The sequence below is a fragment of the Mus caroli genome, chromosome 7 (assembly GCF_900094665.2).
Source record: "Mus caroli chromosome 7, CAROLI_EIJ_v1.1, whole genome shotgun sequence".
Classification (NCBI taxonomy): Eukaryota; Metazoa; Chordata; class Mammalia; order Rodentia; family Muridae; genus Mus; species Mus caroli.
In genome coordinates, this window is record NC_034576.1 from 136,046,932 (window position 1) to 136,064,491 (window position 17,560).

Sequence of the window (17,560 nt, forward strand, 5' to 3'; positions counted from 1 at the left end):
TCTCTCTCTCTCTCTTTCTCTCTCTCCTTGTTTCTTTCTTTGATACCAAGTGCCCAGGGTTCATCTAGACAGATACAAGCCACATGCACCAGCCTCCAGCTGATTCAGTGTCTGCATCATTCACTTGGCCTCAGAAGTCTGGCTGTGGTCTGGCCAGAGAACAGTCTTGGATAGTGGTCTGCCATCCAGAGCTGGTGGCATCACCTGCACACCCTGGCTTCAAGGGCCTTTTGGTGAAAGGTTTTTATCCCTTGGAAAATTGTGTGCACGTATCTGACCACTAGGTGGCAGGCTTGGACTGCAGCAGTCTCAACCTCATTCATCTTCCGCCTCATTAGATCGTTAAGGCAAATGCCTTCTTTACTAGGGTGGTTATCTACTGCATGCTGGGCTGGTTGTACTGGGGCTTCCTCATGCCCTGGCAGTTTGGCTCTGGTCCATCAGCACTTTGTAGTCTGTATCTGGAGTGATCTTTGGCTTGGGTTTCCCTTATAGTTCTCAGAAGTACAGTTACCTAGTTTTGTGGGTTCCCGCTCTGCTCCCCTTCCTGAGGCCAGGGTATTCTGTTCTATTTCTGTCTGGTTCCTGTGTGTCCCACGCCCTGAACTACCCAGAATTTGCCAGTGAGATGAGTCTCTTTGCTCGTTGTCTCTTCTTTCTACCCTGAAGGTTGACTTGTTGTTTGTTTTTTTCACTCTCATTTGTCATATCATCTCATGTGGGTCTTCTCTACATGGAAGGTGAAGGCTGCCATACAGTCTGACTCCCTAGGGTATTGTTTATTCATGTTCCACTGTGAAGGTTGTTTCCTTTTAAAGCTGTATGTGTGTGTGTGTGTGTGTGTGTGTGTGTGCGTGCACACATGTGCATGTATACACATATTTGTGTTGTCTGTTTCTTTGTGTGATATACATGGTGCATGTGTGTGTGTGTAGCTTGTCCACACCTGCTTGATTACCTCTTATTTCTGAGCACAAGCCGTCTCTGATGTAGGCACTTCCTGTCTTTTAAATATGCCTTGGCATCCTTTCTGTGTGTTTCTTGTTCTCTGTGCCTTTGTCCTGCAAGAGTAATATTCTGCATCAACTGTCTTGCTGTCTTACTGTTGCCCTTCCTTGCTGTGACAGTTGCCACCCTCTTGTGCTTTTTATTCACGTTATGTCATGTATTACTGAGTGCACATGACATTGCAAACACTGTCCCAAAAGCCAGAGATATGGCACTGGAGTCAGATAGGAATTCTTCATGTTGAGAAAAACACCTGTTAAATGAGACATGCAAGTAAAAATGTATAGTGTGTCAGGGGTACTAGGTCCTAAAGAAGAAAGAATGGGGCAGGCTAGGGGTCTGGGACCAGGATTAAGGGCCTGAAGCAAGTGTGGGGTACTGAAGGGGACATTCCAGGCCAAAGCAGTGTCAAATAGGAAAGCTCCTGGAGGAATGTGGAGGAGAGGCATGAGCAGGTGGGGGGTGTTGATGAGGTCGAAAAGGCAGCAAGAGGTAACCATGCGGCTATGACTTATCCAGAGAGCACTGGCTTTTACTAGAAAGAGGTTGGGGGGAGCAAGTGAAGTTGTTTGTCCAGAAGAGGCAGGGTCTACATGGTCTATGAGGGCCACTGTGGCTGCCTGAGATGAGGCGGTGGGAGGAGGGACAGTAGGCAGCAGAGAGGATTAATCAGGAAGCTTGTGCCATAATTGAGGGGGGAGACAGCAGAGGAGTGTGTGAACTGTTTGGATACAGGATGCTTTTAATGAAAGATTTAAAGCATTTGCAAGTGGATCCCGGTTCAGGCCTGTGATCCCAGGTGCTTGGGAGGCTGAGACAGAGGAGGTCACTGGAGGCCAGGATGTGGGGACTAGCCTAGGCAGATTTCCAAGGCTTCCCCTCAAAAAACCAAAGCAGAACACCTTAAAGTTTGCCAGTGTACTAGACCTCTATTACCTACGGGGCATGAGTGAGTGCCGTCAAGCAAGGGAGACTGTGTGTAGACTTGTATGTGTGCACGTGCTCACACCACACCATACCACACACCCACACACATACCCTCACAGGCCACACCATACCACCCCCCCCCACACACACCCTCACAGGCCATACCATACCACACACACACACACACCCTCACAGGCATGCCCACCTATACCTTAGGGGACCAACCCTACCCAGACCATAGTGAGGATGCTCACTGAGCGATACAGTCTACCCATTCCTAAGAATCACCTGCTCCAGTCTGAGCCATCTTTACTTTCTAGATTATAATTTTCAGCCCATGTAGTATTTCTGGACATTTGTTCTGCTTGGTTTAGAGAGTTCACATGATGGTGAGTGTATTTATGTTTCTCATGCTTGTCTGTTTTTTAAAAATTCAAACACTTTTTTTTTTAAATGCAATCAGAACCATTTCTTTATTATTTTATATGGCTGTATAGCCAACTGTGCATCTGTCTGTCTCCCAGCTGCCTGTGATGGCACTGGCTTTGGCACTGGCTTCTGCTCCACTGTGGCAGGCGCAGTAGTCTTCTGTTGGCTGGAAGCTGGCATGCAGGATGCTTCCTGGAAGCTGGCATGCAGGATGCTTCCTGGACTTTTCTCTCTGTCACTGCTGGCTACTGTCCAGTGGCTCCATCTTACCATGTGGCCTCTCTATAGCAGGGAGTTAGAACTTCTCATAGTGGCTAACTCCCATTGCACCAGTGTGAAAGCTACAGGTTTCTCATCACCCAACCTCAGCATCACCCAGCTCCTCTCCTGACACCTTCCTCCCATTCCGGGGCACAGGGTTAGACTCTTACCTGTGCTTCTGCATTGATGGATGGATGGCCTTGTTGAATGTGCACCTTTTTTGTTTGTTTGTTTGTTTGTTTTTTGAGTGAAGAGGGATGACTTTACAAAGTAAAGATACCAGAATGGAGCTGACTTTGCCAACAGAGGGCAGGGAACAGGGCCTGATGTTAGAGAGGTCTAATGCTCAGGTTATTATTTTTTTGGCTCTGTTGGATTTTGGTGCCTGAAGTAACTTTGTGGTGGTTCAAGTTACTAATTTCTCCTGGAATCTCAATTTTGGATGAGCTTCAAGGAGAAAGGGTCTTGGTAAACTTGGAGCTGGGTGATATAGCTGGACCTCACTGGGACATCTTCCCTCCCATGCCTGGATCTGATTCATCCTATGTGTACTCTGCTTGAAGGCACACAAGCCTTTCATCCTGGGGCTGGTGTCCTTTGAACCTTACATTTCATTCTGATACATCTTGTCTGTTGTAGACGTCAGAGAGACCTTCCTTGCAGGACACCATACAACCCTCTCTTCCACCCATCATTCCTCACATAGGGGAATAAGCTCAGGAGAAAATCAGACTTCAGGCTCTGGATGGGATGGGGATGGGAAGGTGAAGGCTACTGCTTCACCCTGGGTCAGGGAAGCTCTGTTCTGGAGCCACCCCTCTAATGCCACACCTTGGAGAAGAGACTGCTTTTCTAGTGGGCTCTGGAGATGAATAAATGAGGCTGAGGCCCATCTTTATTCTGCAGGTGTGTGTTCAGGCAAGCTTCTATCAGCCATGATGCTGACTCTAGGCGACAGGGTCCGCAGGATGTTGAATGATTTAACTCAGTCTTGAGCTCATCCAGGGCTGTGTGACCCAACACCTTGCAAGAAATGGGCATGGGATAAGTTTGAATTGCATAGAACAGAACTTATGTGTAAATATTTATGTTGAGCACAAACATCCTTGAACAGTCAGTTTGCAAATGGTAATGTATGGCTTTGGCCTCTGCAAAGGCTCTGCTGAGGATGAGAGAAATGACAGAAGACAATGGTAAGCTTGCATGCATGGAGCCATGGGGAAGTGTATTGAAGGGAAGAAAGCAAGAATGAAGTGAAGCAGAGAGAAAAAGAACTGGAGATAGTGTGTCTCCTGATCAAAGATCAAGCCTTTGAGGCACAAGCCCAAATTTAGTTAGATACAGCATTGAAGCAGAGATACCCTGGATCTACTGAAAGCCCAGGAACGATGTCTGGTCGTAGAGTGAAGCTGAGAATTGAGTCAGATCAGGAGCCACATGTGATCCTGTCCCCTCTGAAGGCTTGTTGTCTTAGAATGTGCACCAAAGCAGAGCCGTCCCCTCAGCTTCCCTCACAGCAGAGAACTGTCACCTCCCTGTACCTTCTGGCTCCAGCATCCTCTGAGAGGGCAAGGGCAGGGCAGTAGGCCCTTTAAAGTTTCTAAAGTAGAAACTTTAACTCCTGTTGCCCACCAGCATTCCTAGGTGAACTTACCTATGATGTAAGATGTTAGAGTTGTTTTGTACTATATTGCCTGGCTTCCTAGCTAAACTGATTTGCTTTTGAGCAGCAAACCATCATTAGCTTGATTTCTTAAGGCCTGTTCCCTGCAGTATTTTGCTTGCTGTAGATATAGTAGTTATCAGTTTGTCAGCCGTATCTACCTACTTGAAAACTCTATTTGAAACTCACACGTGTGCAATAATTGTTCAAATGTGAAACTTTGTCATCTGAATATGAATTTTATGGGTTAGTGTGATTATTTCTTTTAAAGAACATGTGTGTTGCCAGCTGTGCACCAAACACTGTGTTATGTGAAACTTTTTTGGGGAGAGTATAAACAAATGTTTATTTACTCTAGATAACAAACCAATGACACACTATGGGAACAATTTTACCAAAGAGCAACTTGGTGAACAATGAGATTGTTTTTGTTTTTTTTTTTCTGGGAGGATGTGGGAGAGGTTAGGTATAGGAGCATGAGGTCTCAAAGGTCAAAGGTACTGACTAATGAAAGCTGGAATCCTGAAGCTCTGAAAAACTTTTAGGCAGCTCTATAGGTCAGAGAGTCTCTACTTAGGCAGCTCAGGTGGTGGGAAATTTCCTTTTCTCTTGTATCCAGGCTGGTGGGAAAATTCCTCCCCCGGCCTTCTGAATCTTACTAGTTTCAGGAACTTGCTAAGACTTGTGAGTTGTTTGCTTTCAGAGACTCATGAGCCTTCCCCATTACTTTCTGGATGGAATGTTTAATTGCAACACCACAACTGGCTAGGCCAGATGGGAAAAAGAGGTGACATGTCACAAAGGTATGGATCTGTGACCTGTCCATTTTTTTCAAGGAATTCAATAAAGCAGGATCAGATTGATACTGATTTATTCAGTGGATACATTTATAAGTCGCTTCTACCTGTTGTTACCTGCTCTTGGGAAATGCTGCCTAGGTGACCTGGCATGTAGGCAAGGCAAAAGCTACACTATATAAAACTGAAAACCTGCTGTACACATGAAAAGATTTTCTTTGTGCAACCCTCCCCCAAGCCAAAAATCTCACTTGCATTGTCAGTGGAAGATTGTGAATACATATAAAACATTCCATCCTCAGACAAAAAACCAGGCAGGCATCACTGTCAGGAAATGATATAAAACTAGGAAAAGAGCAAGGTGGTCAGAGGCATCCTTGTTTGTTTCTACCTGTCTAGGGGTTATGCAACAAGGCATGTGGTTGAAGGCCTAGAACCAAGGACACTATACAAATTTCGACTGAAAGTCACCAGCCCCTCTGGAGAATATGAGTACAGCCCAGTCGTCTCGGTGGCTACGACCCGTGAGTACACTCTGCTCTATGCTTACTTATTAGAGATATGAAAAACGCAAAGCAGTTTAGAGGTAAAAATTGACTGCTTTCTCCTAGGCCTCACTGGAAGCAGAGAGCACTCCATTTGTGAGGTCTGTGATAATGCCTCCTAACAGCATGGCACAAGGAAGGCCAGATATGCTCTCCTGAATTGGGAGAGCTGGCTTGGTGCCAGGACTGTCCTGTCCATGGGCATTTGGTACAGGGTAGGAGCTGTCTTTCTTAGGAAGTGGGCCAGTAGGGATGGGCTGAGTGTTGTCTTCTCATGTGTGTCTACTGTACACGGCTTCCATGCATGTGTGTGTCCTGTCTGCCACATACTTCTGGTTCCTTGGGTACTGAAACTGAAGAAAAACATGATCAATATTTTCCCAACTCCAGGGAGGCAGTTCTGCACAGAGGTGGCCAGGGAGGGTAGCCACACTGCCTCTGATCACCTATGTTTTGTGGCCTGCCATCATGCCCTCCATGTGACTGAAGATGATTCAGATTTTGAGCTACCCTGTTGGTCCTTTGGTTACAATGAAGACAAGAGGAGCCTGGCTCTGGATGAACAGACCAGGAGGGGAGTTAGTTAAAGCGGGGGTGGTAGGGGGGTGGGGGAGCTTCACCTGTGGTTCTAAGTGATGCTTAGCCAGCCATGAAACAGGGTCATTTCATAGGAGGCCTACAGTAGTCAATTAAACAGGCTACTGTTTAAAAAGAGGGTCTGTTCTTTAATCTGTGATACTGAAAGCTTTGCTTTTTCAGGGAAGATATTCAGCCCTGGAGTCCCAGGAGGGGAGGGGGAGGGGGAGGGGGAGGGGGAGCACACAAGCACTTGGACTATAGGAAGGCAAGGGTAGTGAAGAGTAGGCAGGGGAAATATAGGCATAGAGTCTGCCTTTGAAGAAACTTCTGTGGACACTGGGTTGGATGGTCTTGTAGGCAGCCTCTGCACTTCCTCCTGCTGCTCTGACCCCCTCTCCCATCACCACTCCCCTCTCTGCTCTCACTGGGCTACCCAGACTCCTTGTCAGCCCACCGCACATGCTCCACGGGCACAGTTGACTCAGGGCTGATTCCTGTGCAGGTTTCTCCTTCCCCTGCACAGGCTCCTCCCATTTTGAGGCAGGCCCAGCACTTCATCCATTCTGTTTTACATATTTGCTCTTCCTTTTACCCCCACCTACATTGTAGGCTCCCAGATGGAGGGGTGTGGGTCAGCTATCTCTCCTGGTGGGTAGATGATTAAGATTCCGTGGTAGAAGTAGGAGCAGGAAAAGAGATGCACTTCGTTGGGGCAGGCTCCCTCTCGTGTCTTGGGTGGGGACAGATCCATCTCTCACCAACTGGATGAGTCCACCCAAGGCTAGCTGGAGAGGTCACACAGCTGGTTCTGCAATCAGCTTTGATGGGTTCCAAGAGGCCTACTATCCTCTGAGTCACACACCTAAGCCAGAGTTCACATAGAGGGTAGAGACCAGGCTGACCTTGCAGATCAGCTGACAAGGAACGTGCCTGTGGCTAAGTGTGCTTCTCCTTACCCAGCTGACTTCAGACAAGCAGCTGTAGACATTTGGCCTAGGAATTGGCCATGATAGTTCTATGGTTTTTGTAGGTAATTAGACCTCTCAGAGGAGAGGGACATGCTGGTGGTGATTGTGCACTCACATGTGCGTGTGTTGGTGTGTATATGTGTGGTGTGTATATGTGTGTATATATGTATATGTAAACAATGCACCTGACTGTTTCTCTGCCAGCCCCGTGGGCTATGCTCCATGGAGGGATTGCTGTCATCTTTGTTGGAGGCAGGCGTCTGGTTCTGCTGATAGACTGCTGTTCCCTTATTCTATCTTGCTCAGTGTAGACTCTCTTAAGGAGGCAGAGATGCTAAGCAGAGAATTGAGAATGCTCACATTATACAGAGCAAGCAAAAATGCTTCTGTGGGCTGATGATTTGCATTCAGTCTGAGAGTGTTTTAATGAATCACAAAAGCCTGCACTTTGTTTGAATAAAGGATGCTCAGCCTTTTTTTTTTTTTTTCCTTCCCAGGTAATGTACACGAGGCTCTTGTTTAAATGAAGCATGCAATTTTAATCAGTCAGACCCTTAAAAAGAAAGAAAAACAGCTGCTACTTGTTAATTGGCAAATATCTTCTCCAATGAGTCCATGATTTATTCACTGCTTTTAATAAAGACCCAAATTCCACCCAGGAAGGTGTTATCCAGTGTCATACTCATGTGCATATCTGCAGCTAAGTGACCCCCAAGTAGAGTAAGACGGCTTCTCAAAGTCTACCCTATCCATCCCCCAAGGGGTGTCCACTGAGTGCACTGCATCTAACTCAGATGGACACCCCTAGAGCATCCTCAATATGATGCCTGCAGTCACACCACTCAGAGGAATCCATGTACGGTCAGACTTACCAAGGCCAATGCTAGCCTGTTTTACATTCAGTCACACATATTGAGGCCATTCTCCTGGCCAGGCCTGCAGAGTCTTGAAAAGCTCTTGGCTAGAGGAGTGGAGTATGTTGCTCACCCTGGAATTTCCTCTTTGATCTCCATGACTCCTGCCTGTGGAGGAAGTAGAAGTGGCAGGCAAAGGCCTTTTATTCTGTCCTATATTTGTGAAATTCTAGCTCACAGGTTTTATTTTTAAAACTATTATTATTATTACTTGTGTGTGTGTATGTGTGTGTATGTGTATGTGTGTGTATGTGTGTGTATGTGTATGTGTGTGTGTGTGTGTATGTGTTTGTGTATGTGTGTGTATGTGTGTGTATGTGTGTATGTGTGTGTATGTGTTTGTGTATGTGTGTGTATGTGTGTGTATGTGTGTATGTGTGTGTATGTGTGTATGTGTGTGTGTTTGTATGTATGTGTGTGTGTGTGTGTGTGTGTGTGTGTGTGATAGCATGCATGTAGAGGTTAGAAGACAGCTTTATGGAGTTGATTCTCTTTGTCCACCTTCAGGTGGAATTTGGGATGGCATTCAGGTTCCCTGCTTATGTAGCAAGTGCCTTTGCCCCTGAGGTGCACTGCCAGGCCACCTTAAAAGGTTTTCCTGGGACCATTCACATGGGTCTAGTGGGATCCTCAGTTTGTCCCCATCCTCCTGGGACAGCGTCTTGGAAGCTGGGAAGTACTGACTGAGCTAATGCTGAGAAGGACTCTCATAAGTGACGAGTGCTTTTTTGGTTCTTTTTGCTGGAACTCAGTAAGGTGGTGGATGAGAACGGATACTGCTTTCCTTTGTCTTTGTGAGGAGGTCCCTTTGTTCTCAGAATCCCATGTGAAGCTCTGAAGATGCCTAGCAGAGTCAGGAATAGACACTACATTTATTTTAGCTGTGTCATAACCCCTAGACATCTTTGTTGCATACAGCCCTCAAGCTCATAAGCGTGAAATGAGCTTGTTTTGTTTTCCAATATCTTTGTACAACAGCATTTTCTGGTTAGGATATGCTAGGAAGCACCTTCATCAGGAGGCCTTACTATGCAGGGAGGTGGAGTAGAGTGAAGTGGAGTGCACTGCAGTGAGGTGGAGTGCAGTGAGGTGGAGCACAGTGCAGTTATGAGTGTAGTGCAGTGAGGTGGAACACAATGCAGTGAGGTGGAGCACAGTGCAGTGAGGTGGAGTGCAGTGCAGTGAGGTGGAGCACAGTGCAGTGAGGTGGAGCACAGTGCAGTGAGGTGGAGCACAGTGCAGTGAGGTGGAGATCAGTGAGGTGGAGCACAGTGCAATGAGGTGGAGATCAGTACAGTGAGGTGGAGTGCAGTGCAGTGGAGTGAGCACAGTGGAGTGAGGTGAAGGGCAGTGAGGTGAAGGGCAGGTAACCAGTGGAGAAATGGGGGAATGCTGTAGGTGCTTTCAGATCTTGCTCTGAATATCACAAGTCCCCAATCACTGAAGCTTTTAGGCATTCACTTTTACTTGACACTTGTTGGGGAAGGCAGGGAGAGTTACATTTGTTTTAGATTCTGTACTTAAAAACATAGTAAGAATAGAAACAACCCCCAAATTAGTCAGCTACCTCAATGCCTATCAAATTAAGGTCCTAGTTGAGGCTTGGCCATGAGTTCTGATAATGATACTCCTAACTGGTGACCTTGGACAGCTTAGCATCACTCAGACTTGGTTTTGTTGAAATCAAATGAACTTTCAACACTGCCATGCTTGACTCTGTGACTGGGCTCTTTTATAGATGACTAAAGGCTACTTATGGGCTCCTCTCCCTTTATGTAGGAAGGAGGCATGGAGGGAGCACAATCTACTTAGATAATCCCCTGAAGTGTAGAGAATCACACAATGGTCTATCAGTGAGTCTACTTCAATGTAGCTGGATTCTTCAACCATGACACAGTTGACATACTGGCTCTGGTTAGGTCCTGAGTGATGGCAGGCTGTCCTGTGTGTTATAGGTTACTAAGCAGTACTCTGGGTCCTTCTCTGCAAGATACCAGTAGCATCTCCCAAGTTGTGACAACATAGGTCTTTAGACATTGTCAAATGTCCCTGAGAGTATAAAGCCATTCCAGCTCTGAGTCCCTTCAGTGGTTCTCAACCTTCCTAATGATAGGACCCTTTAATGCAGTTCCTCGTGTTGTGGTGACCCCCAACCATAAAGTTATTTTGTTGCTACTCCATAGCTGTGATTTTGTTACTGTTATGAATCATCATGAAAATATCTGATATGCAGGATATTTGATAGGCAACCCCCATAGGGGTGGAGACTCACACAGGTTGAAACCACTGCTTTAGTGAAATCCATGGGCTAGGCAAGACTTTCCTTAGATAAACAGGGCCAGCCAGGCTCTTGGCTTTGAAAGCTTATCACAATATCTTAATTTGAGTAAAGACCCCTGTGCCTAGCAAAGTCTATGAGTTTTATTGATCGATCATCTATTGATATTACTCAGATCGGGAGCTGCACACTGAGGTCAGGTGGGCATTGCAAGTGTGGGAGGGGTGCTGTGCATGGTGGGATGTGAGAGCATTACAGAGCGGTGTAGTAGATAGCAGTGGTGTGTTGGGCATTTACCACCACATTCCTCATGTAATTTTAAGTTCAGCCATGCTAAGTTGAAAGGCATGGGATGTGTGAGGAGTGGAACCACAGACTAGTGGCTGGGAGAGAGTGTCTTCCCCTGACCAGCAGTGTGGAAGTTGAGCCTGGTGGTTCCCCCTCCCCTCCCATCCCTCAGATGGCATCCATACCCCTGTCACTGTGTCACTGACAGCCCCTAGCCCTCTCAATTTCCCACTGATGTTTTTGTCTCCTTAGGCTCATTCCCCTCTTGGAAGACTGACGTCTCCCTTTAAGGGTCTTCTCCCCTGCCCTCCACCTCTCTGTGGGTATGAAACTCATTTGCTCCCAAAGCTTAGGGAGCTAAGGCAATTGAGATAGTTTAGCCACTGGGTAAAAGAAGGCAGTATGCTGTGGCAGTTGCTGGGGCTTCCTTGGTCACAGGAGACAGTGGGAAGGAGGATCCCAATGGTAACACTCTCAAAGCGATAGATACCTTACAACTTGAAGATGTCCCAGTTTTTTGGGTCAGTCTGAAGTTTCTCTTAACATGTGAGAAACAGTGTGGGAAGCCGCAAACACCATTACAAGATGGCGCTGGCTACTACTGGCCACCTCCCATGATTATGGGTAAACAACCAATGTGCGCATGTGCATAAGAGTTTTTTGCCGAGTCACTGCCTGGCCTGAGGCATATTAATGAGGTAATGGTAGCATGACCAATCAGGTATGGACACGTCACTCCTAGGCCTATATAAGCAGCACCATTTCTGGGGCTCGGGGTCTTTTCACCTCTGTAATCAAGCTCTCCCAATAAACATGTGCAGAAGGATCCTGTTGTGGCATCGTCCTTGCTGGCGAGTCAGGCACTCACAAAACAGGTCTTTTCTAGTGAAAGAAGTTGTTGAGTAGGACATGTGAGTCCTACTGACAGGGACAGCTCATGCCTTTGTGGAAGTGCAGGTGAACCCAGGCCTCAGGAGGAAGAGTGAGATGGAACCCCCCACCCTGCTTTTGGATGACTGCTCTCTGTCTGCTTTCTTTAGGGGAGCCCATAAGTAGCGAACACTTTCATCGTGCTGTCAGTGTGAACGATGAAGATCTCCTGCTTCGAATTTTGGAAGGAGGGTGAGAGAGCGCAGCCAGCTTTTCTGTCTTTCTTCCAGTGCCCACTAGGTACACAGACGATACACAGCACAGTGCCCACTAGGTACACAGACGATACACAGCACAGTGCCCACTAGGTACACAGACGATACACAGCACAGCTTTATTTTGTTTTTCCTAAATAAATTTTCCAATACCTTCAAAAGCACCTCCTACATTTACCTCAGGTGCCCGATATGCAGTAGTGAAGTCTAGTTAATAAGGAGTCCTAGAGACCCTTGTAAATGATATGGTTTGTGATTGCTTAATGAGAACTATAAAAGGAAATTACAGGTCTGGGTGGTCTGGGCATCATGCTTTATCCCCAGAAGCAATTATTATCCTCTGATTATCTATCCCAGCATTTAGTACAGGTCAGTTCAAAATGCCTGCGTGTAATAACTGGTGACCCTGGGAATAAGCAAACCAGCTGCCTTGGAGACTAGAAAGCTGGTGTAGGACGCTAGAGATGATGCACATGCACGTGGGGGGTGGTGGCGATGAAGCGCATGTGCAGGGATGGGCGTAGGGGTAAGTGGCTGCTTCAGGTATCATGCCTGAAGCTGCCTTCCACATAGAGATGTAATTGAATTTCTTTTGCAGCATGGTTTTGTGTGCCTCAGAAGGCATTGGTTTCTGAACTGGGGTTGGTTTGGTAAGTTGATGACAAGGTTCTACAGAATGCCAAGCTCCCTGGCTGACAATATGAGATGTGTGTTCTTCTCCGGACAGCATCAATACATAGTCAGTAGAAAAGTGGGGAGTCAAGGGGAAAGCCCAGGTTCCAGCCATGTCTGCTCTGATGGTGAAATTGAGTTGGTGCCATAGAGGCTTTGCTGGTTGCAGCCATTCAATGGAGAGGCGTGATTGTTTTGAGTAGAAGGGAGCTCCTGTTTCAAGTGAAATGACAATGTTTTTAATTTTTATTTTTATGAAAACTTGAACCTTTAAAACTATTAGGACATGGTAAGACAGGAAAAATGTAGTAGCCCAAGAGAAACTGACATTTTGGTAAAATGAGCCATTTCTGCTCCCCACGAGCTCTGCAAAGTGGGGCTAACTTCAGGGTCTATGCCGCGACTGACGGTCTCTCCTCTGTTTCCCTTAAGCCATGTCATGATTGACGTGCCCAACAAATTTGGCTTTACTGCTCTCATGGTTGCTGCTCAGAAAGGCTACACCAGGTATGGATGGCTCTTCCTCCCCTGAGTGAGGAGTAGGGCTTCTCCGTCCCCGCAGGGCTCCAGCCAGCATAGCGGCACCTGCTTTTCCCTTTCCGGAACCAGCCCATGCAATGGCTTCCATTCAGGTTCTTGTGTTGGGTTAGGCAACTCGAGGTGAGTTTGTATTTAGTGTCACACCACACATCGACTACATCTTAGGGACAGTCATGATGATGATTGGAATTTGAATTTCTTTAAGCAAAGGTGAGTGAAGGGTACTTTGGGAGCACACTTCTTCTTGAGGTTGCCACTGTCTGTCCTACAGGACTGGCTAGAAGTGCTGGTATCTTACTTTACTTACTTATCTTAATATAAAATACTTATATTTTAATTGTAACAATGCCATTTTGACAGACAGTAGAACTGTGTTCTCACTAAGGGTTTCTCTTTAATCCTATATTAAAAACAGCCATAAAACTGACGCCAGGGCTTTGTGCCATGTGGACAGACGGGTCTGATGAGTGACTCACGCAAGACTGGGACCCTGTTTTTGGTGGGGATCAGTGGGCTTCCTGTTCAGCAGGGTCTGAATGGGCAGAGAGGAAGGTGCCACAGGATGCCTTTAATGTCAGAGTTGGGTTGCCATGTTCCCAAAGCCATTAGCTCACTACTGGTACCTGTGTTCCTCCAGGCTTGTGAAGATCCTAGTCTCCAATGGCACAGATGTGAATCTGAAGAACGGAAGTGGCAAGGACAGGTAAGAGGTGGGAGGGACCTCTGAGAGCAGGCATGGTTGCTGTTGTGTTACTAGACTGTACTCAGAGGGCTTTTTGCCTTATGCAGTTTCTCCACTTTACCAGGAAAGTCCCAAGAGGTGAGTGGGCTCCCTGGGAAGATGGGGTGACGAAGGCTGACTTGTTCATCTGTGGTTTTGCTCATCAGGTAAACCTGCCTAGCCTTCTCCAGCTCAGTAACCCATAGCTGTTGAAATGGCACCACCAGCTCAGGGCCAGGGACTCTTGCTACATCCCAGACTTCCTCTACTGCCCAAGGGCTAGGCGTTTGCAAAGCAGTGCTTTGTGGTTTCCGCCACAAATTGGGGGGATTACAGGAAGAGTCAGAAGAAGAGCTAGCTACTCATGGACAGATGAAGGGGCATTTTGAAATACTTCAGTACCAGCTGTTGTAGCAATTAGATTGAACTATTTCAGCAGAGCCAACATTTATTTGGTGATGACTACATGCTAGGCACCATGTTTAGCGCATGGCTCAAACAGGATGACACACAGTGCCTTTCATAAGGTACATGGAGTACAGAGGATTGGGCACTGCTCTCATAGACTCCAATCGTATGCCATATTTTGTGTGTGCACGTATGTGGGTGCACATTTGTATGGGTGTGAGTGTAAAAGCACACGAAAGCCTGAGTTAACTTAAGGTGTCACAGGGGACATCCACCTTGCTTTTTGAGACAAGCTCTCTCATTGGCTGCAGGCTTGCTGATTCAGCTGGGATGCCTGGTTGGGCTGCAACTTTCAGGGAGCCTTTTGTCTCTACCTCCACCACTAGTGATGAATAGGTACCTGCAGTCACACGTGGCTTTCTCCATGCCTGTCAGAGATCTGAACTCAGGCTCTTCAGCTTGCACAGAAAACACTCTCCTCACCAAGCCATCTCCATAACCCAAAATGTGGCTTTCTCCAGCCAGAAAGCCTCTCTGCTCCATTCCAGTGCAGTGGAAGATAACATTTAGACAACAATTTTTAAATTATTTTCTGAATGAGTCTTAAACCGATTTGGGACTGAGTGATCAACTGGGCCAAGATCTTGGGAAGAATAATGCCAGTTTACAAAAGAAAATATAAGCAAAGTAGAAAACAGGCAAGAATCAAAAGAGAACTGGGGACTGATGAATGAGAATATTTTCATGTTGCAAAAATATAAGAGTCACCTCTTAAGAAAAATCTTCATGATAAACCAATGTCCTGTACATCAAAGGAAAGAGAAATAAAATTGGACATTGGGAAGGGAAAAAATGACTATAGCAAGTATTTGAAAATGAAAAGAAAACGGTGCCTTTTGTCCCATAATAGATTGGATCATTGTGTTGGAATGGATGCTTTTTAGAGAAACTTAAAGTCACTAGAATCAACCCAAGAAGTGGAAAATCTAAATGAACACTATTCGTGTAAAAAGTGAGAAAATGCGTTTCATGCGCTCGCTCCGTGGACGTTCCTGTGTGGCTGTCTGCCTGTGAGCTTCATATCGTAGGTGTCAGTGCTAAGCTTGGAGTGAGTTTCTACAGCAAAGACAGGCTGGAAAGTTGCATAGACCATCAACACTGTTGTTAGCATACGAGAAGGGCTGGGTGCAGCTCAGTGTTTGCGTAGATGTGGCGGCAGGTTCTTTGCATATTTGTAGGTACTTAAAACCCCTTTCTCCCAGTCATAAAGGTAATTAGGGAGTTAAGGAAATTCCCATTAGATGGCTTCCAACAAAATATCCTAGTAGGCTGAAGGTGAAGGGAGAAGTTGGTGCAACTTGACACCTTGTTAGTTAGAATGGCATAGGTGTCTGTCAGCAGAGGGACACAGGGAGAAATGTCTCACAGGGGAGATTTAGCCATTAAAGCACAATGAAGTGACACCTTCTGGGAAGTGGGCACAGTTAAGTATCATTAGATTAAGTGAAATAAGCCAGGTTCTGACAAAGGTTGCATGGTCTTTCATATTTGTGGATTCTCGGGTTAATACAGATTCATACAGTCATTTATGCATACGTTACACGAAGGCAGAAGCAGGACAAAGCAGGGAAGAAGGGGGACAGTGAAGAGGGTGCAGGGCATGCGCTGGAGTATGTGGTCCACGTTCAGGAACTGCTTGAGGGAATTTGTCCTTAAGAAACCCAACACTATATACAGTGGCTATGCAAGTGCTGGATAGCTTTATGTCAACCTGACCCAAGCTAAAGCCATCTGAGAGGAGGAAGCCTCAATTAAGAACTTGCCTCCATAAGACTAGGCTGCAGGCAAGCCTGTAGGACATTTTCTTAATTAGTGACTGATGTGGGAGGGCCCAGCCCATTGTGGGTGGGGCTGTCCCTGAGCTGCTGGTTTTTGGTTCTACCAGAAAGTAGGCTTAGCAAGTCACAAGGAACAAGCTACTGAGCCCCACCCCTCTGTGGCTTCTGCCCAGCTTCTGCCTCCAGGTTCCTGTCCTGCGTGAGTGTTCTGCCTTCTGGCTTCCTTCAGTGAGGAACTATTGCAGAGGTGTAAGCCAAATAAACCCTTTCCTCCCCTGCTTATTTTTTGGTCATGGTGTTTTGTCACAGCAATAGAGACCCTAACCAAGACAATGCATTATTTAAAAAAGTATTTTATGGCTAGAGAGGTGGCCCAGAGAGTAAAGAGCTCAACCCTTAGCACCTGTGGAAAATGCCAGCATGGGTGTGTGCACCTCTGATCCCAGTACGGTGGTGGGGGCATGTGGAGGCAGGAAGATGACTAGGGATCATTGGCTGTTAGCCTAGCTCCAGGTTCAGTGGGACGTCCCTTCTCAAGGGAGTAAGGCAGACAGTGCTAGGGCAGGACCCCCAAGCATATATATACCACACGCAGACTTAGCGTTTGGGCAATGCCTGGCACAGAAATAGCAGGAAGTGACAACACTTGTTATTTTATTTTATTTTTTTTTTGAGAGGGAGAGTGGGTTGATCTCAGTGTATTGCTCAAGCTGTTCTGGGACTCTCACTTCTTGTACCTTAGCCTCTGGATGAGCTGGGATGATAGGTGTGTGTGTGGTCCTGTCCAACACGATACAAAATGGCTTATTTATTTACTCACTTGTGTGTGTGTGTGTGTATGTATATATATATATATATATATATATATATATATATATATATATATATATATATATATATATATATATACACACACAAGTACACTCACCCATGTCTGTGATGATAGAGGTCAGAGGTCAGCACTGACTTCCTCTTTCACTCAACACTTAAAAAAAAAAAAAGATTTTATTATGTATACAGTATTCTGCCTGCATCTATGCCTGCAGGCCAGAAGAGGGCACCAGATCTCATAATAGATGGTTGTGAGCCACCATGTGGTTGCTAGGAATTGAACTCAGGATCTCTGCAAGAGCAGCCAATGCTCTTAATCTCTGAGCCATCTCTCCAGCCCCAATGCTTTATTTTCTTAAGACAGTGTCCCTCCACCAGGCAGTGGTGGCACACACCTTCAATCCCAGCACTTGGGAGGCAGAGGCAGGTGGATTTCTGAGTTCGAGGCCAGCCAAAGACAGCGTCTCTCACTGAACCTGGAGCTTGCTGATTCTGTATATTCCTTTATTGCTCTCAATCTTTCTTTCTTTCTTTCTTTCTTTCTTTCTTTCTTTCTTTCTTTCTTTCTTTCTTTCTTTCTTTCGGATTTTTCAAGACAGGGTTTCTCTGTGTAGCCCTGGCTGTCCTGGAACTCACTCTGTAGACCAGGTTGGCCTCGAACTCAGAAATCTGCCTGCCTCTGCCTCCCAAGTGCTGGAATTAAAGGCGTGCGCCACCACCACCTGACCTCAATTTTATTTTTTTTTTT

The 17,560-nt window shown here is 46.3% G+C and overlaps 1 protein-coding gene across 2 annotated transcripts in view; it reads left to right on the top strand.

Moving 5' to 3' along the window:
* The window catches only part of Fank1 (fibronectin type III and ankyrin repeat domains 1), a 108,116-nt gene that overhangs the window by 82,135 nt on the left and 8,421 nt on the right, over nt 1-17,560 (top strand). For both annotated transcript variants that reach the window (XM_021166203.1, XM_021166205.2), the window contains exons 3-6: nt 5,485-5,609; nt 11,698-11,779; nt 12,907-12,981; nt 13,652-13,717. In XM_021166203.1, the coding sequence (XP_021021862.1) occupies nt 5,485-5,609; nt 11,698-11,779; nt 12,907-12,981; nt 13,652-13,717 (348 nt within the window). The remainder of the gene's footprint in view (nt 1-5,484; nt 5,610-11,697; nt 11,780-12,906; nt 12,982-13,651; nt 13,718-17,560) is intronic.